At 33.1% G+C, this 27309-nt stretch overlaps 1 protein-coding gene across 3 annotated transcripts in view; it reads left to right on the forward strand.

Moving 5' to 3' along the window:
• LOC111003340 (cGMP-inhibited 3',5'-cyclic phosphodiesterase A) overlaps nucleotides 1–24523 on the forward strand; it is an 87782-nt gene extending 63259 nt beyond the window's left edge. For 2 of the 3 annotated variants that reach the window (XM_022273783.2, XM_045633973.1), the window contains 4 exons: nucleotides 19407–19647; nucleotides 20084–20986; nucleotides 21238–21497; nucleotides 21967–24523. In XM_022273783.2, coding sequence (XP_022129475.2) covers nucleotides 19407–19647; nucleotides 20084–20986; nucleotides 21238–21497; nucleotides 21967–22011 — 1449 coding nt within the window. In that variant the 3' untranslated portion in view covers nucleotides 22012–24523. Of the gene's footprint in view, nucleotides 1–19406; nucleotides 19648–20083; nucleotides 20987–21237; nucleotides 21508–21966 lie in introns of all 3 variants that reach the window. The other variant, XM_022273784.2, reaches the window with a different exon arrangement.
• The last annotated feature ends 2786 nt before the right edge of the window (nucleotides 24524–27309 follow it).

The raw sequence follows: 27309 nt of genomic DNA on the forward strand, positions 1-27309 counted from the left end.
GAAAGGTCTCTCTCCCTAAAATATGGCCAAGGAGCCGATGGCTGGCCATGCCTTATACTCGTGAACGGTCGCTACTTGTGGTGACTGGTCGTACTTGAATTCGTATACGCGGTGATTAGTTGTTTATACCGTAGTATATACGTATACAAATACGTATATTTGCGTGTTGTTCTCACGAGTATGTCATGCTCCTATTTCACCATGCCTCCTGCTGAAAGAGGGCAAATCTTTGTTTTTAATTTATTTTATTATTCTTTATTAAGAGATGTCAAGATGTCATATGGAACATGGTGTAATGGTTGCCTTACAAACGTTGTGTAAAAGAAAAAACTTGGCGATTAAAAAGAGTGGCGGAGAGTTTATTGCCAGTTCTTCTCTTCCGTTCTACGCCCTTGATTTGAGAACTGGCAGTAAATGTAAAATTAGAATCATTTAATGTGTATTTCTTTTTTTGACGTTCATAAGTGTACATTATGTTACCTGTATGAATAAATGATTTTTAATTTGATTTGATTTGAAACGAACGAGCTCGGGGTTTGAGACTCGCCGACAGGCTAACACTGCTAACTACATTTCTTAATAATATATTTGAGCTTTGAGATTACATATTACGTTATATTCGAGTATATAAGGTTACTGTGATATAAATACAGCATGGTAAATTTCACTTAGCAACTGAAGCCTACAGCGTTGACGAAATTAAGTTAAAAAATTGCAGCAGATTTTTCTGTTGGCCGATAGAAACCAGTTTACCGTAGGTACTTAAATTCGTTATCAGCTACGATCACGTACGTAGAGGTGATACGGACTCGTAGCCGGCAGCGCGTACTAATCAAATACGACGCGGCTACGAGGTTCTGGTTTTTCACGTATTTTTCGAAGCGTTAGGATAAAATCTAATTGGCCGACAGTACTTCGAAACATGTTACAGTATAATCGTCCAAGTTCAATATTTAGCGTTATTAATTTAGCGTTTTTTTTATAAAAAAATAACATAACAGTTTGTATGTGTGACAAGACCGCTTTAGACCGATGAGTACAGAAACAAGACCACATCCAATCATAAACATTTTTTCTTAATATGCTTTCGGTTCCACATGACCCGTTAAATTTGAAATTCCATGATCTGTAGTTGACTACCGAACATGTCGCACCCTTTCCTTCTTTTTGTCAGATAAGATATCCTTTAAATATAAAAATATCATAGCGTTTTTTGATGTATTTTATAAACGGGTTCGTTTGATCTCGCATGTTTGCCTCTGGCGACGCCCAAGATGGATAAATATATATTTAATTGCCCGCCTTCAACAACATACTCGTTTCATGTGCAAATATTAACATTTTATTCACACCGTGGCGATGAATTTTTCTACCAAAGTTATATGTATTTAAGCAACGAATAATTTTGCCTTCAGTCATTTTGAAGTCGGCTCCTCATTATGTTATACTTGCATTAATTTTCGTGGTTTGAGCACAAAGTAAAAGGACTAATGAACCAGGTGCCTAATATTTTTAATTTAATTATTGTTACCCGAACCTTGTAATGTGGACTACATACAACTCGAACGTGTTCATTATGTGGAGAGAGGTTTACGTGTAGTTTGATCGCTATTAATTAACCCGTCCAAACTGAGTAATTTGTAGGGCGTGCTCGGCATCTATTGAATTTCACTTCCAGGAATAGAAAATATAAATTATAAAAAGCTTTGTACTACAATAGAAAAATTTTAAACTTTGAATAATGTTAGATATCATGTTAGATATTTGCCATGTATTGCATAATTGTATAAAATAATGTAAGGACGATAGAAATGAAGAGAAATAAAACTATTTATAGCTGAAGCAAAGCAAAAGTGTTTAGTCAGCTTTTTTTAGTTTAGAGGCGAGAACTTGAGTTATCTATTTATATATTTTTATTATAAATTGAGCTCCTGCCCGTTTGCCCCCTGTTCTATAAAAATAAATAAAAATATATCATAGATATAGATACAACGCCAAGGTTTGATGTTAATACTTTTGGTAAATGCTTGTGGTAACAGATAGTGAACTTTCCACTGTACATTAGCTAGCTTAATGTAGCGCTGTAGGTAGTAATGCATTATTACTTTGGTGCTGTCGATACACAGCGAAATAGTGGTCGTCTCGAGAAAACCTGATGCTGTAGGTTGTTTGTGATATGTTGAGAACATCCAGTACTTTAAATATGTATTATTTATCAAAGATTAATGTCTCAAACTCAATTCGATATAACAGAAATCAAAGTCGGACATATTTTATTTTGTTATTTTTATAATGAGTCAAGTTTTCGTAAAACACAATTTACTGTTTGGTAACCTTTTAAAAAGTATAACAAACATCAAAATTAAATAAAGCTCTGATATTTTTACCTTTTTTAAAATCTTTTCGACTAAAGTCGTATCACTATAAGTGGCGAACTGAAAAACTTGTCTGTTTCGTTCAATATTCATTCGTTCGTTCCTATTGTTATGTTATGAACGTAAAATCCATTTGAGCAATTCGATGAAATTGTATGGGCTTTGTTTCTAAGGCGATAAAATAGCGTGCGGTGATTATAAAAACGAATGCTTGAGGCATGAGATAGATATATTAATTTGCTAGGTACAAAAATGTTATTGTAGTACAATCAAAACTTTACATGTTCTACCACACATGGCAAATTTGTTTTCAACGGTAGAATTTTACATAGAAGTTTCATATTACATAACATTATGAGTCATATCAACATACCCAATTTATTATAATTAGAAAAACGTGTGAAAATACAGGACTTGATAAATTAATAATATTTATGACAACTGAAACATAAATATTGTATTTTGAAAGTTATAGATGGATATATATGTGGACACAGCCTTGTCCATAACTCTCATACTGGTATGGGACGTATATCCGACACGACCGTAGTTTTGAGCTTTACATGCGTATCAGATTCACAGGGGTGTTATATTTCGCCAGCTTCGAAAGTTAAGGGCTACCATGAAAAGTATTAGAAAAACGAATGGCGTATTTTTTTCCTTTTTTGTGATTTACGACCTTCATCGTCATATGGCAGTTAAGCACAGGAAGCTAAGAATACATAAATAATATCAGTGTCGCTAATATATGGCCAAATTATGTTATAAACATGTTATCACCTTTTGGAGAAAAGCAAAAATATTTAACTGAAGAGCTTACTAAATCACTAAACGAATTCTAGTCGAAAATTGTTGATCGAACGTTGAATGGGGAGAGTACCTGCCGTTCGCCCTAAATCCCTTAACCCAATTTCCATAATAAAATAAGGGTAACTCGCCTAGGATACGATTAGTTTTAAAATAGCCTGTAAGCAACGGTTTATTATGGCTAAGTACGTTATCGGAGTGGCGGATAGTGTTTTGTGCCGTTAATCAAATAAATAGTAAAATTAATAATAGTATTTTGTTAACACGAATGTTATTATTTATGAATCTCGGTCAGCGAGAATTGATTGTTGAAATGAAAGGTCGAAATCTGTAATTACAGTGTAAAGACACCCTGTACCGTCAGTGCCAAGTGTCGACACTTATCTATAACAAGTTCGCCTGAAACGTAAACCAATTATTATAATATTTTAATGAACGTCGATGCTTCGGTGGACGGATAAAATGTGACCAAATTGTCTTCTACCCACACATGAATTTTTCTACTTCAATAAATAATTCAAAGCAAGAAATTTGTTCGAGTTTTATACATGTTGAAGTTTTATAAGAAAAATCAATTCGGACGGACAACGAGGTGAAAGCCATTTTATCTGGCCCATGATATTGTATAGGGAATGGTGATGAAGCTCAGAACATATTTATAAATAGATGGGCTGAAAGGTTTGAAGGCCACCAAAGTTTTTTTTTTCGATAGATTCTTTAGAAGGTTATGGCTAAATAAAATCATATTTTGTTTCATACTAGTAGCGCCATCTATGTGTCGGCCTACGAACCGGTAAAAAACATGATTATTTTGATACGTTTGCATTAAAATAAACCAACCTAAGTATTGTTTCGATGTATTGTAAAAGTAAGCTCTATTAAAATACCAGAAGAACCGTCCGTAATTTGTCAGACAATTTTCGTGTGAAGTATAACGTCTCGTGATTTTCTGCAGCTCAGTGTAGACGTCTATAATAGCTGTGCATTCGCATTCAAAGATGTGGCTGCCTAGTGACATGGATATGTTGAGGTCCCCAGAGAAACCCGGCTGTTAGGAAATTAAACCTACTGAAATGAAAATTATAACGTTTCAGCAATCATTTCATATAAATGACGATTATTCTGTTTTACGATGTAGGCGTTTACACTCATTTTCATGAAGGTTAACTATGTGACTAGAGAATTTGCAATTCCCCAATGCAAACGTTACTTAATGTTATCCCTGTGATGTAACTTAAGAATCGCTTTCATAAATATTGAATCTTTTATTACTTCTTTGTCTTAAACAATATCTTATCACGTTCTAGTCTATGTTTTTGGGATTAGAGGAAATACACTGGCTGCAGATGTATAAATGTTTCTTAGGAAAAATGCGAGAAACCTTCAAGAGCCCTTTAAATAGAAGATTAATATGTAGTAAGAAAAAGTCTATATTCATTAAACAGTAAAAATTACTACACAAAAAATTGTATTGTATTTCAAAATAGAAAAATCAATAGTTTTTATTCACGTGTATATTTCCACGTAGTACTAATTAATATAGTGCAGCCTGGTTAGATTGTTACTATAGTATGTATTCAATATTTTATGTAAATATATTTGGTTATAAGAGTATAATACCTACAATTATACTCTATTGTTTCATTGCTAAACCTCTAATTGTATTTACCAAACAATTTTCGTAAGTTTTCATCTAATCTATTACTTATGTTTACTTTATAAACTCAACTAATACTAACATCGGGTTTTGTGCCTCCATACATAGATTGTGTTATTAAGGCGCCTTTTAAAATCCTTATTGTAATTATGTTGTCTTTGTTTATGCACTACTGGCTGCCAAACTACGTTCCGCCTAACAGAATAATAATGTGTTAACTTTAGTTAAACATAATTTAGAATTAAAGTGATAACATTATTACACTTTTATTGCAAATACAGAAATGTGATATTTTGCCATTGCGAAAGTAGAAGTGCAGTTGTACACATAAGGCCTCTTCTCTCTAGCGCCAATATTGCGATACTGGCATATTAAAGCACTTTCTGAAATACAACATTTTTGGAAGAGATAACACATGTCTTCGATCAAAATCAAAGCCTGGCTATGTATCTCATTCACCTCGAAATCTTGAATTGACAGAAATTCGATGTAAAAAGATGCGCAGTTTTGTCAACAGATGGCGCCACATGCTGTTTGCAATCGTAAAATTAGTTAATTGTTATTCAATAACTTATCCGATATTTCATTACTTATGCTGCTATTCGAAGCGGAGAAGAATCAACCAAAACAGAGACAACTAAGATAGGTCCAGCCGATCTTGCATTATAAGCGGTGTTACTAACAGGACTTTGTTTTAAATATATTGAGATAAATTACATTTTCAAATTCGTGTCACTTCGTGTTCTCATTATTGTTATCTTTTTAATTTTTAGCTATGCTACTCAAAGTTTTATTAAAAAAAACAAAATCTTATCTGTGAAACAATTTAAGGACTGTATACTGGACTCTTATAAGTTTTATACGTATATTTTCACATATCTTGTATCTGTCGTGTTTCCTGAGTGATAAATTAATTTGATAAAAATAAGATGTGTTGATCGCACCAAATGAGTCGAACTCGCCACTTCAGGTTTTCAAACCGTGTATTTAAGATATTTTATATATAAAATGTATGCATAATTGAAGTATTGAATACTAAATGAAAAATAATTGCAATAACATTTGTACAATTGAATAGACTGGATTATAGGTAATTCTTATTAATTGCGTGGGCGTTTAGATAAACGGAAAGCAATGGGAAGTGCTTGGGCGATGCTTCTACTGACGGAATATTCGCGTAACAATTTTAAACAGTTAAATTAATTGACTAAATCTAATCGACTCTTAACCTATATTTTACCAATTCATTTCCTTTAAATCTAGGCACTTTGTTGTTGAGTGACACCGTTCAGTAGATATAAAATTATATTGTTTAATCTACTGGCGGTAGAGCAAATTGTAATATTTTGGACAAGCGTGACTTACACCTTAGCATGCATCTTACCTTCTACTGAGTAATTTGCAAGACAGATCTGTTTTCTAAATATAAAATTTTATTTAATAGGTGACTTGAATATGTAAAGTATGAATTAACCCGTTATTAAGGGTTATAATGATTAGGTAATATATATATATATATACTAGCGGATCCGACAGACGTTGTCCTGTCTACACGTCTTTAATTTCAAAATTTCAATTTTTAATAAGCCATTTTGATGAAAATTATTATTCAAATGTTATGACAATATCTAACGATCCAGCACATGGTCACACACGATATAACACAATGATAACAAAACTTTTTTTAAATTTCGGACAGACTAAAATTAAAATTCGAATATTATTTAAAATTTGACACTGCGATGGTAGCGCCGTCTGTCGGATCCAATGTAAAACATTCCAAAATCAACAACAACTAATAAATTGAAAATTAATTAAAAAAACATTGTCCAGCGGACAAAATTGTGAATCTAAACCATTCCCAGATCCCCTTGAACACACACAAAAAATTTCGTCTAAATCGGTCCAGTCGTTTAGGAGGAGTTCAGTCACATACACACGCACACAAGAAATATATATATTAAGATATATATTTCTTTATCTTCTTTATTTGAATTTCAGAAACAGACTATGAAGTGTCAGTGTCTCCAGAATAACAAAAGACGACGTATAATAGCTATTGTTCGATATTGTACAATCAATCGCAAAAGACTCGATCATGCTTAGCAGAATGTAGAAGTCCTTGTTGTTTATATATCTAGCTTTACTTCGAGCAAAGTACTACAAGTGGGATATTAGAACCTCGTTTTCCAATTCAATTTATTGAAAGAACATTTCATGAAGAAAATATAATCGTAGCAATTCTATTTCTATTAATGAGTTTAGATTTCTTTCTACAACATTTGTTGCTACAATAAAATATTGAGTTAATCATTTGAAGTTTTAAAGCTATTTAAAAGTATTATTTATGATTCAATATAATTATCAAAGAAAACAAGATGCCCAAAAACAGCAAATTTTAAGGCTTATTAAGCCGTGCTTATATTACAATAAATGTAACAATTACGTTACCGTAGGTAGTGCCCACTTAAGATGTCTCCCACACATCCTCAAACTCAAAATAACTTTATTTGTATAGGTAAATATAGACACTTATGAACGTCAACAGCAAATATATTAAATTGATTCTAAATTAACATTACCCCACAGGCTCCAGAATTTTACATATATTTTTTTCTCTAGTCCTGATAATACATCTGTTGTCAAACGCACGATTTTAGCTGTCGTGTTACATTCCACCCTCTCCACCCACCGTTTTGTCACGTTTAACATGAACACGCGCACGGTCTTTTAAGACTTTCTTTTGTTTTTTAGTGCTGATTTTTTCAAAGCATATTGTTTTAATACACATTTTTCAGAGACAAAGTTGAAGATCATCAGCGTAGTTTGTAGAGGTTAGTTTTATTTATTAACTTTAACACTTGTGGTGCTTAAAAGTCTTAATGCTTATTACAAGACAATAAAATATAAAAACAAAAAATATAAAAATTATTTTGATAGGGATTTATTTATCAAACTATAAACAAAAACTATGAGAGTGTCCATGGGCGGCGGTATCACTTAACATGAGGTGAGCCTCCTGCCCGTTTGCCCCCTGTTCTATAAAAAAACAAAAAAGCTATTTAAATTGTGTACTTGGCGATCGAGAGTGATGCTATAAATTTATAACCTTACAACAGACAATATGTGCTTCTTGAAGTATCGTCTCAGTGATCCAAAATGAACGTGGTTATAACAACTATTAAATGATTAAATTTATAATTTGGTTCATAAGTGTATCTGTGGGAACATTGTTACCAACAAATTGTCTTTGTAAACATCTCTTGGTGCACTAACGTTTTTAGTATGTTCTATTAAAATTGTGAAATGGTGTGATGAATAATGATAAAATGATTAAAATTAAATATTGGTTTAGGGTTTCAAGAAATCTACGAGTTTTATTAAAAATACTGCCAATTTCCAACAATAACAGTAGTGATGAAATTTATTAGTACTCAAGTCGGACATAAAAGTCGTTCCTATTGTGATTTAACCGTTTTAAAAAGATGCTCCTGGCTTATGAAAAACTACACAGGGGTTTTATCTACGTTTAATAGATTGTTTTTTTTAATAGAACAGGGGACAAACGGGTAGGAGGCTCACCTGATGTTAAGTGATACCGCCGCCCATGGACATTAAATTACATTTACACTTTTATAAATTATTCTTATGCGCGGATCAAGCAACTCTTTTTAGGGCGCGACTACGTAATCGAGTAAATCTAAATACTGATAGCGTTTTGGTCCACATAGACTTGTAATATTTTATAAAAGTTCCACCCACTTAAAGTAATGGTCCCTTGAGACCAAGGCAACAGAGCACATTGAAAGCGGATAATTCTTCATCCTACTTCACTTTAACACTATGGCTTTTGGCTATATGGCTTAGGGCATTTGCGTTTGGAATTCGCAGCCCTTGGAGTTGCTGTAAGGGACTTAACAGGACATATTATTTACAAAAAAAAATTCTCGTTCAGACATGGTGAAAACCGCGCGATTGTCATCATCATCGTGCGGTTTGAACCGCAAAAATGTCGACTATTCAAACATTGGTGATTAGCTAGCGATCAGTTTCAAGATGGAAGTCGAAGAGGAACTAGCGTGTCTGTGGTTGATACAGAAACTAAAGAAAAGGCAGTATTGGGAGCATCCTGTATTAAGGGATCGATTGACCTAAACTAGCCTATTTTCCAACGTGTCTTCAATCTCAATCAAATATCTATCTCAATGGTCATGGACCACGGCGTACGATTAATAAGTCTTAGCATAATTCCAAAACTGGGTGCCTGTTAGTGGACTGTTGCTGAAGCTCTGATCAACGTATAAATATGCGAATGTTCAACATCGTGATTGTAAATAATAATAAAAGAATTTTTTTTGGGTTCATTACATTTAAATACATATTTCTATCATGTCATTCTCTCTAGATGTGTACCGTTTTTGGGCAATGGCCTTCGCCAAATCCCACCATTTTTGTCTGCACTCTACCATGTACCATCTGATTTTTCCTTCCTCCACTTCTCTGTTCCAGTTGTTACCAGGTCCCTGTTCACATTCTGATACTTTGGTGTTATTTTCCATATTTATATCTATACTCTTTTTGATTTACTTTTATGTTGATAGTAATTTTATGTTTTATAATTTTTTATCTGTATTCGTCTTACGCTTTTTGGTCTATGGCACAGATAAAGGCCTCAAAAATAACGTGGATTATTAAATTTTTACAGTTCACGAGTTATTTCAATAGAAAAAAAAAATATTACTCATTAATTAATAGAATAAGTGCAATGAGTTTTTTTAGAACTGTGGAGGATGCTCTCCTGATTTTAATTGATAGCCCATGGACACTCAATGACCAGAAAACTCGCCTTTTAAGTATTAGCACGTTTTTAAAAGACTCAAGTTGAGCCCAGTTAAACAGAGATCTAATATTAGTGATAAAATTCTAGATCTAATATTAGTTATATATTTCTCGTATTTTATATTTATACTCAAATCAGCCATATACCAAAAGTCAATATTCCTGACTATACCTTTAAAACGTGGGTTAGGATTCAAAAGATAAAAACGACAATACAATACCTACGTTTAGAATAGATTATTTTTAGATAATGTCAATCACCAAATGTGATCTTTATTTAATGTAAAATAGGGTATTGAACCTCGTGTGAAAATAAACTTACTTCGAAAGTAACAAATCAAATATAAAGTAAATTGAATGTGACGTACAATACCTTTCTCTTAAAGTGAGATGCGGCACAGAATTCTTTATAACAGTTTATACAATCGAGTTATTCTATTACAGTGGTACGTACATATATACCCGTATTACGTACGTTATCACATGATGTCTATTGAAATAAAGCGTGAAATTATTTACTTATTTAAAAAAACAACTGAATTTTGGGAGCTGGAACGGATTAATGATGTTTCAATTATTTTCAATGGGGAAAATTGTTTTGACATACGAGCTTTATTCGGTACGATAGGTGACGGAATTAATTCGATACACCACTGCACTATATATTGTATGTAAAGAGTTTGTTGTGTTTTTGTTTTGAAATCGATTGGGTATACATTTAATAGATCATTTAGAGTCATTTGTTTTTTCGCACGTAAAAATAAAAGTAGTTTTTTTTACCAACATCAATATTTATTGATAAATGATAATGCCACTAAACTAGAAATAGGCATTTTCGAGAACGTTGCTAATGCTTTTGCGAATATCTGAATATTAATTCACGTACAGTATAATGAACCTCATTTAATAACAATTAATTTATCAGCAACACGTGTATTTTAGAGAAATTAATTTAGTATGTACAAATTTAAGATTTTAATTACTCGGTTTTGGTGTAAAATGCAATTTAAGTATATAAAAAATATGCTAGCTAACATTATCCATTACCAGAACTCAAATTTCTATGCTGTTAAAAAGTATCCCTACAGGCCTCTTAGCGCTTGTCATTCAAAAGAAAACAGAGACTCTTCTCTTTATAATTATTATATTCTTTTTAAAATGAACCCAATGCTAGAAAAACTATCTTTTATAATATTTTGCCGTTACATATCCCCTACTGTCACATTTATTCTTTACATATCCCCAAGGAAATTAGCCTGGTGCAGTGTTCAAAGTGCTTGAGTGGAACGCATCGATCTCACCTTGTCCAATATACTTATTCAATGATGAATTGCTTTTAGAAAGCACTATTCTTGACACAAGTTTTATGGATAATCGTTGCGAGGTGAAATTTTCCAACATTTTCCTAATGCGTTTGCATATTCAACTTATATTAAATGTGCTGTTTGGATAGTATTAAGTGTCCGGCTATGCACTAATATATTATGGAGTCTATTTTTGTATGATAGCGGGGCAAATTTGCCAATGGGATGTCCATAATAAGCAGTCACTTCCATGGATACCCGTTGTAGTGCGTTGCTGGAGAAGAGTAGGGTCTGTTTAAATTATAAAGGTCGTACTTCCCAGGAAAGACGAGTGATAGAGCGGATTCCACTGTCCGCTTCTAAAGACTTCCAGCACACTATAGTGGCGAAGTCAAGTCAAGTATAAAGACAAAGTCAAATTCAAAAATAATTTAATCATGTAGGTCAAAAAAGAAATATACATGAAATGCTTCTAATTTTACATTTCCTGCCCGTTCTCAAATCAAAGGCGTAGAACGGAGGAGAAAGAAAACTCTCCGCAACTCTTTTTAATCGACAAGTTTTTTGTTTGTTTTACACAACGTTCGTAAGGAGTTGCAACCATAACACCATGTTCGACATGACAACTTAAGTAATAAATAATAATTATAGAAATTAAAAACATTGTCTCAGATTATCAAAAAAACCTCTATCAGCAGGAGGCATGGTGAAATCGGAACACGCGCTTACATTCTCGATCCTAGAAATGTGAACTGGGCTATATAAGAAAATAATAGTAATACTAATTATAATGAAATAATTTATACCACGATATATACGCTACGATTAATATTTATTTATTGAAAACACTTGTATCTTACTAGGGATTTTATTGAAAAACCGTATACTTGGAAAGAAATACTGCTGATTAACATGCAGACTTATGTGCGGAATGAATGCCGTAAAAGTAGTTAAAGACTGAATATAAGACGTGTAATATTCTATAAACGTTCAATATATAATTGTCCAATTTATCTTAGAACTATATATTGAATTTTTGGGTAAAAATTTATGTTGTGTCATTACACTAAAATTGAGAATTTGTATTTTTTAGAATTTGAAATACTAGATGGAAGTTATAACTTGGTATCGGGGTTCACTAATTAACTTCAGTATAAGTAAGAACGCAAACTAAAATTTCCACTTGCTTGTTATAAATGGGGTCAAGTGAAATATTTTGCAATTTTTCGACAGTCGCTGGTGAAAAGCTGACGCATACTAAACTACAGTCGATTTTGATTCACTTTTTATTTCGCCCATAAAGAACTTTGTAGCGCCAAGATTGTATATTGCTGTTCTCTTCGCTATAGATGCAAACGAACGGAACTTATAGACAAAGAAACCAGATTTACGTAACACCAAAAATACGAGGTCCAACTAATCTTTACCTTAGTGGCAGGTAGAAGGAATCCTGGCCGCCGACGCCTTGGTTGGAAACTTAAGAGAATGGTTTGTTCAAAGCACCAAGTCATTGTTTAGAAACGCAGCATCCAAATTAAACTAGCCATAAGGTTTCAGATTTTTGTATCTGATCGTGTTTTTTATAGATAAATAGTTGATCAACGGGTGCCTGACACACATCGTCGATTTTTCGCTATAAGGCTGGTTTCTGGTCTTGTGTTTGTAATTTTATACAAATGTTATAGAGGATTATGCATTACGCTAAGATGTTTTTGTAGTATTTGAAGGTATTCTATATTATTGGTCGTAATCTGTGGTATTCGTTCTATTCAAATAAATGATGTGCAACAACGATACTTTTCTTGAACTACCGTCATCTTTAGTAAAGAAACGGGTTAGGTTTAATTAGATGGTTAGCTTTAACTAGTCGCTGACCTAATAATACAACAATTAACTGTGTTCGAAGACAAGGCTGATAATTAAACGCTACATTAGCATCCTCTAAATATATTTTTAAGTTTGTTTAATTTTTCACTTACAACCGCTGTGACATTAATCAGTTTGTTCAATAAAAAAATGATATCATTAAGCGTATTATTGATTTATATTGTTCTATTTTTGCCATAAGTATGACGTACAATCGTGTCTCAGACTTGAACCAGTGAGATTATTGTTTCAGACTTACAAGCTTTGTTGCAATAATAAATAGTATTGAAATGTTCGTCCACATAAATCGGTTCCATTATGAAAATATTAAAGTCACAAGTGGAAACATTCGTGTTCCGCATTAATATTGAGGTTTACACTACACGAGAAAGTCCAAATACCTGTCATGTCATTTACGTCCTGAAAGACGCTTGTAAATGCGTTATTCACGCCAGTTAGCACAATGGAGGCGGGTTTCGAAAGCGATTTCGAAACTGTGACGTCGTGTAAGGACTGTTAACGCTATCTTTAACGGATTAACTACTTAACCTACATAACCGTTGTTATAAAATAGACTATTATTCAAATAGAGCATTGGTTGCCATGGATACAATTGTGTATAAAAAAAAAAAAACATTGTGGTCCTCTTGTTTCTCATGGCATTCTTGGATATGAAATTCCTTGTATTATATTCCGTCGTGTAGACGCTTCAGCTGAGTAATCTATTATCTTAGTAGAGTAAATAGTTTATTTCTAATACCGACCGCTAAATAGTGATCTTCATTCACACGTCTTTCACATCTCTAGTGAGAAAAATCTCTTATATGTTGGCCGGTGTTACATTAATGTAAAATTTACGTATTTATGCATTTAATGCCCTCGTGTACTGAATAAAATATTAAACTGGTGCATGTTACCTTAAAAAATTATAACCAATTGAAACATTATCAATTCAACTATAATATATGGAAATAATGATTCAGTTGTATCACCTCTAATGGATGAACTTCATATAAAATGTATTTGTCCGTCATTTATTGGAGGTTTTAAATAGCACATATTATGTTCTTAATAGTCACAGAAAAACTATTTTTTTATTAAAATCGTAATTTTTAAAAGTAACTTGATGATCAGCCCCATACTTGATGTGCAGATTTTTTATCTATAAATGGTTGTTGCTGAGCTTATGAAACTTGGCGTAGCAGAGCCAAACTAGAATGTATGTTATGTATGACTTGCCAAATAAAAAACATATTAAGAACATTTATTGGCTTGGCATTTCATGGTCCTAGAGATTGCTGTTACGTTGACAGCCCATCTCTTCCATACTATACTTCCCCCTCCCATGAGGTCACTTCCAACGAGTGGTTTATGTGGTCTGAATTTCCGTCGTAATTTGTAAATCTTTTTCTATTTTAGCAAGCCCTACACTTTCTGTTGCACTCGTTCCCTTTGACACTTTCCTTTAACGTCCAGGTTTGATGAAAGTAGACTTGACAGAATGCTAATATTCATAACAGGTTTTTTTAAATAAGTTTATTTTATATTTAGCCCTACTACGGTTTTTTGACGTTCATAAGTGTCTAATGAATGAATGATTTTTGATTTTTTTGAATTTTGACTACAAACTAATAAAATCCTTTTTCCATACTTCTCCGTTTTACGTTTGTTGAATGATATGTACATAATATGACAGTTACAAGTGGAAATAATTAGTTAGTCACAAACTGTGTTTTGTAAATTGTACGATGAGCGTAACATTTTGTAATTAATTTGTAATGCTTAATTAGTCATATGTATAATATATTCACTACCATACGGTCTCAGACATCTTTATAGCCCGCAACAGAGCTTTTAAACGCCTTTTCCAGGTATCACTAGTCCAATCACAGATTCCCCTTGAGTAGCCCGAAAAGTGCCATGATTTCGTCATTTATTTTTCTCCTCTGGGAAACCGTCTAGAAATAGGTATTTTTTAAAATTCACCCTTAATTCGTATTTCATTTAATTTTATGCGAATTTTGTAGGGTTTCTCCTTGAAAATTTGTAACTTTTCACGTTTACGTAGTTTGTTTAACAATTTATTTTAAGAGAAATAATATAACTGTTGTTCTCTTTACCGGCATTGAAAGGACTTCGCGTGTTCGCTTAATTAAAGCTTTGTTTTGATTTTGTTTTTTATATTTTTTTGTTTAGAGTAGGTACTTAGGCAAATACTTTTATGTTCTCTTTTATCTCGGGTGTATGTATACCTAATTAGGTAATTTATTGAACAAATTCGTTTTTTAGACATATTCAACGGTTTATTTAGTTTTTATATCGAATAATCATAACTAATCAGGCCATAAATAGTTTTCTTCATTTCAACTTTTTAAATATTTTCAATTTGGAACACTCATATATTATTTTAAAAACTTTATTAAATTTACATTCTAAGGACGGGATGTGACAGAGATCACGAATGTGACAGAGGGGCTACATATGATTCAGCCGTGGAGAATCCCCCTCTGGACGTCTATCATCCAAACAGTTATTATTCGCTAGCGGATGCACTCGCTGTCCTTTCTCGCTCACAAAGGACTTTTCCAATGTTAGAGGGTTCAATTCTAACCTCAACGCGGTTCACTTTCACGTGAAGAAACTGCGAAGCTGGCCTTATTCTTCTCTACTGAGACATCATCCCCGGTGATACTTCCTACCTCCCCTATCCGGTGCACCTACCAATTAGAACACTCCTTTGTGCCGCGGGCGGGAGTTTTGCGTGTACGTCAGGGAAGATATTTGTTCTTGTAGCCGGACCTATCTGACTAACCTCTGGCTGCGCGAACAGTGCCGATGACCATCTGCGCTTCAACGCGTGCCTGTATAGGACATAGCGGTAATGCCGAAACCGACTCATTAACACATCCAAATCGCTATATAGCTGCTCGAAAAGGACCCGTCTGCCGAAATCGATACTCGGCTCCTTTTACGCCCAGCATGCCGACTGGCCGGGCTCTGATACCACCGATCACGCGGGTAGGTCTTTTCTTGACTTTCCCTTGGCATATGATCTGACACAAATGGTTCCTATAATTACGACGAGATGTGGATGGTCACAGACCAGCTTTAATGTTACGTTTTTTTAAGGCAGTGTTTTCCGCGCACGATCACTATTTGGAACCAGCTGCCTACTGAAGTATTTCAGAACCAATTTGACTTAGGCTCCTGCAAGAAAAGAGCGTATCAATCTTATAAGGCCGTTAATGCACCCGCGAGCCCTCTCATATTGAGAGTGTCCATGGGCGGTGTCACTTAACATCAGATGAGCCTCCTGTCCGTTTGCCCCCTGTCCTATAAACAACCTGAGCTAAAGACTGGTCCTCATTAAGCTCAGACCACAACCTGACTTCAAATTATCGTCAGCTTTAGAGGACATGGCCTGTTCCAAACGACATGTCGACATTGAGTCTCTTAAAAATTCCTTGGAGCAAGCATTGGCGAAAATCCTCTTGGAAACGAGCGTAAAACCCATAGATTTGTGGCCAAAGAAATGAAGGCCTGTATAAAAGTCAAAGTTGGCGATATTTTTCGTTTTTGCTGGGACTAATAATAACGTAGGTATTATAATTTTAATAAAATTATATTACTTCATAATAACTTCACTTTGTGACTACGAAGAATGCTTAGAATATAAATGTTTGCAGTGAATTCCCGTCGTAAGTAAAGTTATTTAAACATGAAATATAATTTAAATTAAGTTGTATGGCCGGGAAGTACTAACTAATAAGCTTGTTAGAGCCACAGTTTGTATGTAATAAATAGACGAAGCAGACCGTACTCACATCTCGCCTACAAATTATGTTTCCTTTCACTGGTTTAAATTATTAATTTTAACTTAATCAATATAGATAGGTACTTTAAACCCTTGAAACTATCGTTCTTATTTGATTGATGATTGATTCTAGGGTATGTCGTGGCATTATAATTTTTTTTTAAATTGATATTGATTTAATTTATTTTATCATTCTTTATTACTCAAGATGTCATATGGAACATGGTGTAATGGTTGCCTTACAAACGTCGTGTAAAAGAAAAAACTTGGCTATTAAAAAGAGTGGCGGAGAGTTTATTGCCAGTTCTTCTCTTCCGTTCTACGCCCTTGATTTGAGAACTGGCAGTAAATGTAAAATTAGAATTATTATATAGATAGCATTTAATTTCTGTATCTTTTTTTTGACGTTCATAAGTGTACATTATGTTACCTATATAAATAAATGATTTTCGAGTTTGTTTTCAATACAAGCTTTACAAGAAAATTTTGTTTCTTGTCTACATGTACATAATATACAGTATATAATAAACAATAGTTAATTGAAGAAAATTAATGACTTTAGAAATTGTTGTAATCTCGTAAGGTGGAAGGCACTAGCGGCCTAAATGTGCAATGCTATCTCAGCCCATGTCATGATGATAAATACCTCACCGCGACAATGACCCACGGTTGTGATGAGCACTCTAGGGGTGTGTTTGATATAATTTGTGGAGGCTCATGTTAGTGTAAAATTTAATTTTTGACTTCGAACCTTGGTTCAGATGAGGTTTTAAGATCACAACGTGTTTATTAAAAAGAACTTTGCACTTACGTATTTCACACATGTTACGATTTTCAAGTAATTTTAAACCGTCGAAGTTAACGTTTTTTTTTAAACTGTGATGTACTTTTGTGCGCTGTAACGATTTAGTTTATATGTATAATAATTAAGCCACATTTATTCCTTGAAACTTTTTTTTACAAAAAATACACATACTTGAAATAAATAAATTATATATGGGCCTCCTCCAATTGGCTCCATCTCTCTTGTTTGAACATTTTTTCCCAATCCTCTACACCAACGTTTTTTCCTTCGTCAGCCTACCCTGGAAAAAGGCGACCTCTCTTTTTTATCCTGTTAGCTCTTGTAGTTTCAAAAACCTAACAATAATAAAACTTCTAATAAAATCAAATATAATTTTTACTATAAGTTTTGTAAATCCTGATTTAGTATGTTTATAAAATTTTGTACATCCCTAAATGACTAATCTGTGTTTGTTTTTTTGAATTGGGTCAAAGAGATACGTCCGCGAAGATTCAGTGCACAGAAGATTTCAGACAAGCGATTCTCTTATTTATATTGTTCTTTGGCCTAGATTTCTTTTGCGTCATCCCAAAAGATCTTCTCACCTGACGTTTCAAGTATTCGAAACAAATAATTGAAGCATGGTTGTATAGATTAATATAACTGTTGCGTTCATAATTAAATTTATTTAAAATCATAAATGACGGTACATTAATTTAAAAAAAAAACAAATTAGACGAGCAAAATGTAATTAGAATGAGTAGGCTTATGTAGTTATCGTATATGTTTAATAATAATTATATAAGTGTATGTTTTTCTCGCAAATATAGATGATTCCTAACCACGTATATTCGAACTTAGAAAACACTACAAATTATATCAATTCTGTTTAAACGTTATTAAATTGACTGATTTTTGATGGTAAACAGTACTGTACTGGCACTATGTTAGCAGGCAAATTTTTTTTTTAACCTAAAAAGGAAAAAAAAAGAAAAAAATATTTATTTTATTTCGTTAAACCTAATAAATAACAGAGCCTAAAAAAATGCAACGAATGAATATTTAATTTTAGATGAAAACGCTCGTTACTCCATTTTTTTTTATGTTTCCACGAAAATTTTATATTTCATTGTACCAACTGACCCGACTGACGTGTTTTTTCATAAATCTAATCTAAACCTAATGTATTATTGTAGTGAACGACCACTGAGTGTTGGAAATTATTAGATTAGCTATTAATATCGATAAAACATTCTTGAAGGGTGAAAATTGCGGTACGATTTTAGTGCTATGTAAATTGAAATTAAAAGAAGAAAAACAAAGGTCACACCACCTCATGAACTAAGGATATAAAACCGTGGTATAAGAATTTTATACATGCGAGCATCAATTGTTAAATAAATAAAAAAATATTTTAGGGACTGTTTCTTTGTACAAAGTCGCGTCTTAGAAATATGACTCTCGTTAATAGTATTTTTTGACATGCGAGATTCATATTGAACCTTTATACTCTTTGAAGTTTACATACTCCGTTTGTCCGAAAAGCGTATTTGGCGCGGTCAGTTAAATTTGAGAAAACATTGTACAATAGAATCGATACTCATTCACCTAATTTGTCTTAACAGAACGAATTTTTTACGCTTTGTAATTGTAACGCTCCGTTATAAGCAATCAAAAACGTTACATATTTTTTGATAATAATCTTTAGGTAACTAGGTTATGTATATAGAAATAGCCGATCAACATTGTTCGCAAACGACGAGTTGTTTGAGAAAAATAAACTATATTAAACTCAACTACGTGTTAAACTTTTCTAATAAAGACTATAGAAATGTACTCTTATATATTTTAATTGAAATTTTCTAGTATTAGCTTGACTTTTTGCAAAGTGACTTTCTACCAACGATTATATTGTCATTTGATTTAATTTGTGAGATTTCATTTGTAGTTCCTTTCACAGACATACGTCGACACAAATACTCTGGACCTTCGGAACAGTGACCACCGTCATCTGGTGCTGCAAATCGCGCTTAAATGCGCTGATATATCAAACCCTTGTCGTCCATGGGAAATCAGCAGGAAATGGAGCCTCAAAGTTTGCGAGGAATTCTTCCGACAAGGAGACTATGAGCGCAAATTAAACCTACCTGTGACGGCGCTGTGCGATCGCCATACCACATCCATCCCGAAGATTCAAACAGGTAAATTGTTAATACTTACTTTGGTATTGCGGTGTTTTTAATAACCCCAATATTACCACGTTTTAACTAAGATTGCAAAAGACGTGACGGCCTATAATCTCCTTAGGGTTCATGAAGTTGAGTTACCTAGTGCCAGTTTTACTGGATTGAGAATTCTATTGTTAAGTCCTAATTGTTTATAAGAAAAAGCACAGCTTGCAAAATCTTAAAGCGTTTTTTGAGTAAAATATAGCGACTTGAAATGACTTTTTTCACAATGATGGCCTCTGGATATGTTCATTTAAGTTTGAACAAGCTTTTAATATTCAATGAAAAAGGAATTTACATTTGATGATCAAAATTTTAATGAGAGCTTTTCCTACTATTGATCTCTCTCACCGTATTTCGACATACATATTACTTAATTATAAGAAGTAACAGAAGCATTTATTTTTAGGTTTCTTCAAATTTGTTGTCACGCCGCTAATCACCGAATGGCACAAATTCTTGCACAATGATCTCTCTGCACAAATGCTTGAGAATTTGATTTATAATCAAGGGAAATGGGAATCGTTGGTTGCCCAGGAGAACGCTGAAGAGACACGCACTGAAATCTCTGACGCTGACATGGTTGATGATGATCTGGAGACATGTTCCGGAACCAATATATCAGACAGCTCGGAATTGCTTCTGCCGCTCCGTAGGAGCTCGCTAAACCCACCGAAACCAGTTGGTCTCAGGGAGCAATTACGTAGATTCTCAGTGCCACTCAATATTTTCCAAGACACCCGTTTCAAGAAGAGCCGAACAGAATCGCTGGCTGAAGCACTTAGCAAAAGCAACTGTAGCGCTTTAGGTAGCGACCAGTCGTTGCACTCTCAGCTCAGTGTACGCGGCCATTGTGACAACAAAGACTCAAAAGAAAAGGTTCTGAGCTCTGAAAATCTTTTGCCAGACTCTTCTATTGCGTCCATAACCACGCCGTGTCAAGCCACCCGGTTAAAGACCGTGTTAAAAGACGGCAATACTTGGAAGTTAGTTCGCCAACAAACGTTCCCACCTATGGAGCTTTCCGGCCAAGCTCAGGGCTTGGTCTGCCGACCATACACTAGCTCTGAAGACACCACTACACGCCAAGATTACTTTGGCATTAGAGATTACGAGCTAAAAGAAGAAACGGTCACCGTGGAGCAATATGAGGAAAAAGAGAACATAAACACATCTAACCGAGCCGGCAATACAAACCGCTCGAAATTCGGAAGTCAGCTGAGAGAGAATCTATCCACTGTTAACCTGAGCATGTTCCCGAGTGGAGAATTACTGGGAAGGAGGAAATCTATGCCCGCCGATGATCTACATGGTATGTATTAAAAAAGTTTTTGTTGGTAACGATTGCTCACTTTTCACTTTCTTTAAGAAAAGAAACAATACTTGGTTTTACACCAAGTGTTTTTAAAGCTTTCTGTAATTAGTTATTTCAGTTCTTTATCGTCCTGACAATTTAAATTAGTTTTAAAAATTTATCTTGACAAGAACGAGTCTTTGTTCAGCCAAAACAAAATTTCCAAGATTTCCAAATTTATTATTTATAAATTGTGCTATTTCATTTAGCTTCACAAGAGAAACGCATGCGTGAAGTTGTGGCAGCTATTCCGGAGCTCCTACGTCATATGTACGGCAACGTCTTGGACAAAGGACGTCGTGGTTCTGCCCCAGCGCCTGTTACAATGTCCGAGCTGCCGGGACTTGCGGCTTTGGCTCGTAATGGCTCGAATGGGGGGCGACGCAAACCCCTACCGGTCACTTGCCACCAATGGATGAACAGCATGGAAACGCCGCACGTGACTCGACGTAGCTCTCTGCCCGTTGAGGTGATGACAGGTGCTAAAATCGATGTTTATTCTATCTCCTTCGCATGACCCCAACATTTACAACAGTATAATGTCATCACCTATAGGTAAAATGGACGATAACAGTATACTGTTAATCGAATTATTGTAATTAAATTTACAAATTGTAAATTATGATATTTAATTTTTATAATTCTGATCACAAATCGTTCATTGGTTTTTAAAAGTCTGGTTGATCCTCTATCAAGTCGTGCATGTAGCTTTACTTTCAGTATTTAGTATTGTGCTCTGGTGGTGTGTGTGTGTTGGGTGCTGTGGTTATTGTTTGTAATAATAAGGAATAAGTGTCTATCATAAGGAAAATATAACAAAAACTTCTCTGTCATGTCAATTTTTTAAGTGAATCTATAAATATGTATCCAAATCTTTTTGGACTATATATTGGCGGTTGTAGAAATCCTGACACTTGACAACACTTTTTTAATTCCAGGAATCTCATCACGCTGATCTATCTTCATCAGATAATTCAGTTTAGACATATCTGCCATTAAAAAAGAACGAGGAGTGCAGAACAATTATGCAACATCGAAAAAATATAGAAATCGCTTACTCTACTTGGGGCGATATATTTATTAAATGTATCTGTAATTTGGGGTTATTTTCCCATAGTTTCAGTGTCTAGATGATGTTACAAATATTTGCAAAGTCAATGTCTAGAGCCTAATTGTTTCTTACTATTGAACAATTACCGTCTAATAATAATCTTATGAACATTTTTTTAGTCTAGCTCAAATAACGGGCTGGACTTAATGACATAGAACATCTTGAGAAATGACAAGTGAGTCTTAGTACAAATTTTATTTTCGATTTATTTTTATATAATTTTAAGTCTGTATTAACTCGACTAGATGTCACAAACCTGACGCTTACACTCTTTTTCTTTCAAAAACTACAGAGTCGCAACAGCTCAACTGTATATATATTTAGCTGTAAAATAATTTTTAAGTATAAGAGTCTCATTTTTCTCATTAAATAGTTTATAGTATGATGTGATTGAGATGTGGTATATGTTGATGAAACAATTGTAGAGATAAATTCAGTCGAGTTTCACTATCTTTATTAAACTGAGTAATCACATTAGAAGGCCTGGCCACGTGATATGAGCGTGAGATTTTCGTACAAATTCGATAGTGGATCACACCCACGCCTACGTCTCTTCGTCACAGTGTAAGAAAACAGCAATAAGTGACAAATTTGTATTATTTTCAGTAGTTTTTTTACTGAAGCCTTTTTATTATTAGTATTAGAATACAACCCCTACATCAGAGTATTTAATAATTGCAATCCTTATGAAATTTGTCAAGATTATATTATTACTCATTTTAGTGATAAGAAATATTGGTGCCAAGTCTCAAATTTATAAAGGTGTTTTCGCCTTTTCTTTTATCAACATTGACATGAAAACCGTAATAATCATTTGTAAATACTAAATTAAAATTTCATATTACCAAGATTGTTTTATCACTGGTAAGCATAATAAATATGACGCTTATAATAATGTTATATACACAATATAGTTTTACCTAGATTTTTTTATCACTGGTAAGCAGAATAATGTGACGCTTATAATAATGTTATATACACAATATAGTTTTAAATCTAGTCTTATTTTTTTTATGTATTTTATGTTATATTGATTTTTAAAAGTTACATTCTTCAATGTCTCAATTTCTTTAGGATGGGATGTCAATTTTCCTGTCAAACACACCGAAATAAATGTAAATTTTTGTACGTGTTTATTATTTTTAATGACACAAATAATAAATATATTTCGTTGGATAACATTTCGACGAAATGTAATTCCAAGACAGTATTTGGATTTGACAGGAGAAGATATTATTCTCATGCTTGTCATGGTTAATTATTCAATCTGTGAGTATTTTGTGTCATAATCATTTGTAAATACATACTAAATTAAAATTACAATTTCATATTACCTAGATTTTTTATCACTGGTAAGCATAATAAATATGACGCTTATAATAATGTTACATTTACAATATAGTTTTAAATCTAGATTTATTTTTTGTTATGTATTTTATGTTATATTGATTTTTTTAAATTACATTCTTCAATGTCTCAATTTCTTTAGGATGGGTAGACATTTTTCCTGTCAAACTTATCACAGAATTTTAAAAATCGTAACAGACTTATGCCACCAAACACCTAAATAAATGTCAATTTTTGTACGTGTTTATTATTTTAAATGACACAAATAATAAATATATTTCGATGGAAAACATTTCGACGAAATTAAATTCCAAGAAGTTATATTTGGATTTGACAGGCGAAGATATTATTCTCATGCTTGTCATTGTTATTTGGTCAATCTGTGAGTATTTTGTGTCACGTGACTGACGTGAAAATATTTGAATTATGAAGATTTCATAAATTAATTATTACTTACAAGTTACTTTACTTGAATATAGATTACTACCAATAACAATATTTTTCACATTATCAAAAATAATTTTTATTCGTCAATCCCTATTGTTTGTTTTTCATTGGCACATAATTAAGCACAACTTTAAAATGACCCATTTTATAGATTAGTATACTATGATAATATATAATAATGTAAATGTTTTTACTTTACTCTCTAATGAGTTAGTTGCAATATGCAAGAATATAGTTTGTAAGTATTTTTTTTAATACATGTCTTTCGGAGCTTTAGCTTTACAGCTTAAAGAGTATTTCTCTCATATTATATGTATCAATAATTTTCAAGTATGACACTCAAGCCAGTGAACTACGCTAGATTTAGCAGCGAAAGCGCTAATTTGTCTATAATACGCACACCTTGAATCTGATCTATCGTCTACAAGACTCATAATATAACGAATGGCAAAGAAGCTCCGAGAAGCAATTTTTGTTTTTAAGCAACTTCAGTATTTCAAAAAGCGCTGGTAGCAAATTGGTTTTATTTTTAGATCAGTATTAATATAAATGGATTGTGTTCTTTATTTCTCAATTAATTTTGTTATCTTTATTAATGTAATTAGTACTTAAATAAATGTTTTTTTTAAATATTTGTTTCTTTATTTTTTTTTCTGTTTTTCGCGTATTAATAATCAAGTAATTTTAATGTATGTATATTTGTATGTGTGTGGATAGTTTTAATGTTAATCATTATATTCCCACGTCATAAAGTCCAATATTAAACGGGCCCAAATCTAATTCACATGTATTTCAGTAGATCTGATTAATCCATTATCTTCTGTAAATACTACTTTACTAACCATCGAATTTAAATCATACTTAAGTATCGAGTGTAATCATTGTGAAGACTGTGTTTTATCAAGTTATATGTGTAGGTTACCCTTTGGTCCAAGCTAACAACGGAAGGTTTTTGATAACAGATAAGTGTGGAAGGGCCTTTATGAGGGATGACTTGACCATTGAGATGACTGCATAAAATTATCCTTTAAAGTATATGTTGCAGCCAACTAGCATAATAAGACGTTCATTTAACAGCCTAGTCTTTTAACTAATAAACAGCATAAACAGCGCCATTTAACTATCGGAAACATATTCAGCGGTAGCGTTTGTAACAAGATTTAATAAACTGGCTGGCTAAAGCTTAGGCCATCGTACGATAGAGTGATATTTATTTAAAAATAAAAGAGAGAGAGTCAAACTAAATTTAAATTAACAATCAACAGTCTAAGCAAGTATTAAAACGTCATCGATCTACGTCATTTGCCTAGCTGTTTGAATTGCAATCTTTTAGGCCCCTAGTTAAACGGCGCTGTTTAGTTAAGAGACGAGGCTGTTGATTGAACCGCTCATTAAGATAGGTTGCGACATATACATGACAGTTTAGCTGGTAAACCGCGTATCTTGGATCAACACAACAGGCTTGCTGCTCTCTGAACTGATACTAATATCTCGTCTCGACACTTGTGTTCCTAAGTCCATATTTTACCGAACTTCGAACGTGGAATTTTGTAAGAATGAGTTTTTAACAAGTTATTATTAAAAATGTATAAAAGACTTTTGTAATTTTTTGTAAAAACAATATGTAGTTAGGCTGCGTCAATGTTGACTAGTAAGTTGAATTAAAGATCTTATAAAGAACCAGGATCCTGGTTCACACTATGAATTCATTCTCGATAGCGTTTTATACGTTCTTTCAAATGTACGTTTAACAAAAACGATGGTGTTAACTATGAAGAAATTAAAATTTTAATTAGCAAAAAATCTATAAAGCGTTCTTGGATTACATAATTGAAACAATTTGTCTTAGCTTTCCGTACTGTAGGAAATGAAATAACTACTAAATTGGATAAGATATCATGCTGCTATAGCTGATATGTACTTTAGGGGAAAAAATCATTCAATCATCAAAATCAGGAGAACGTATTAATTTTATGATCATGCATTTGGACCAAAGGGAACATCGTAGATATCCAAGACCTCTTGATTTTGGTAACTTACGTAGAGTTTTTAATTGTAATTTAAAGTAATTCTTATAATAACAACGATTACTAATTTGTATATTAATTTTCTATAATTAAAATATATCCATAATCAAAAGGCGAGTCTTATAAGACCGAGAATTTGAAAACTGCTTAAAGTCCTGCAGCAATATACCGATTTGATTTAATGGCTTTTGTTAATGACTAATTTTAGTTGACTAAAATAATCTTACTATTACGTAGTTAATCTCGCTCAAACTAAATTTCTTCAAGCCTTGGGGAATCGATTCGACCGGAACTTTGACGGATAGCATTTGAAATAAATTCATGTCAACGCCCTCATAATGTGGATCCAGTATATTGGACCCTTATGAAGATATTCGGTTTGAAAGCAGCTGCGGATTCGAATGTAGAAAACAATGAAAGCAAAACAGCCATTGTTTGGAAAGAGAACTTACTATTATTTGCCGTACACTAATTGCACCGGGCCCAGTCGAGTTAGCATTTCCAGGCAGCAATTTTATATACAGCCATTAAGTTTGTGAAAATCCAAAATGGCGACTAAACTGCGTGTTTTGATTTCAGTCTTTCGTTTCCGCAAACACGATAAGGATTTAAATTTATGCGACGCTGTTCGGCTTATAACTTACAAGTTTTATATACTCATACGCTTAATATTTACCGAAGTACCAAAAATGTACTTAAACTTACTGACTCTTCTCGTTTAAAAGTGAAGTAAAAGATGAATTTGAATCTTGAAGTTCAAGACTCGCCCTTTGAAATAGGCACATGGTAGCAGTATTAAGGTTTATTTTACTATAATGAATGTATTTGACTATTATGACCTATCAAAATGTAGGTACTACTTACCATAATAGCTAAGATATTTAAAAAATCGCTGGTTTAAAGTATTATGTCTGTGGTTCTATGAAACTTCACCGGTATTTTTGTGTAAACTTAATGTTGTTCGTGAATAAATGTAATATTGATGTATCCGTGTGCCCCTTGGTATGAATAAACAATTCAAATAAATGTTGTTTTTATAACCGTTTCCCAAAAAATTCAAGCGACAATTGATGCATACTTCTACCAACGCTCATATAAATTTGGCGCTTCTTTGCTTTATAATTTAATTTCAATTAGATTGACAACCTTGTTCATAAATCTAATTTAAAAGTAAATGAAGAAGAATAAAACATAGAGCGCGGAAGAAGCGAACTTCGTAATATGTAAATGATAATAGGTAGGGGTAGAAATTGATTTCTAGTGAAATCATACTGCTCTTTCAAGACAAACTTTATTACAGTTTTATGAAGAAGCGATTTAAACTAGGAAAGGAAAATAATAAACAAAAA

This window comes from Pieris rapae, chromosome Z (assembly GCF_905147795.1).
Source record: "Pieris rapae chromosome Z, ilPieRapa1.1, whole genome shotgun sequence".
Classification (NCBI taxonomy): domain Eukaryota; kingdom Metazoa; phylum Arthropoda; class Insecta; order Lepidoptera; family Pieridae; genus Pieris; species Pieris rapae.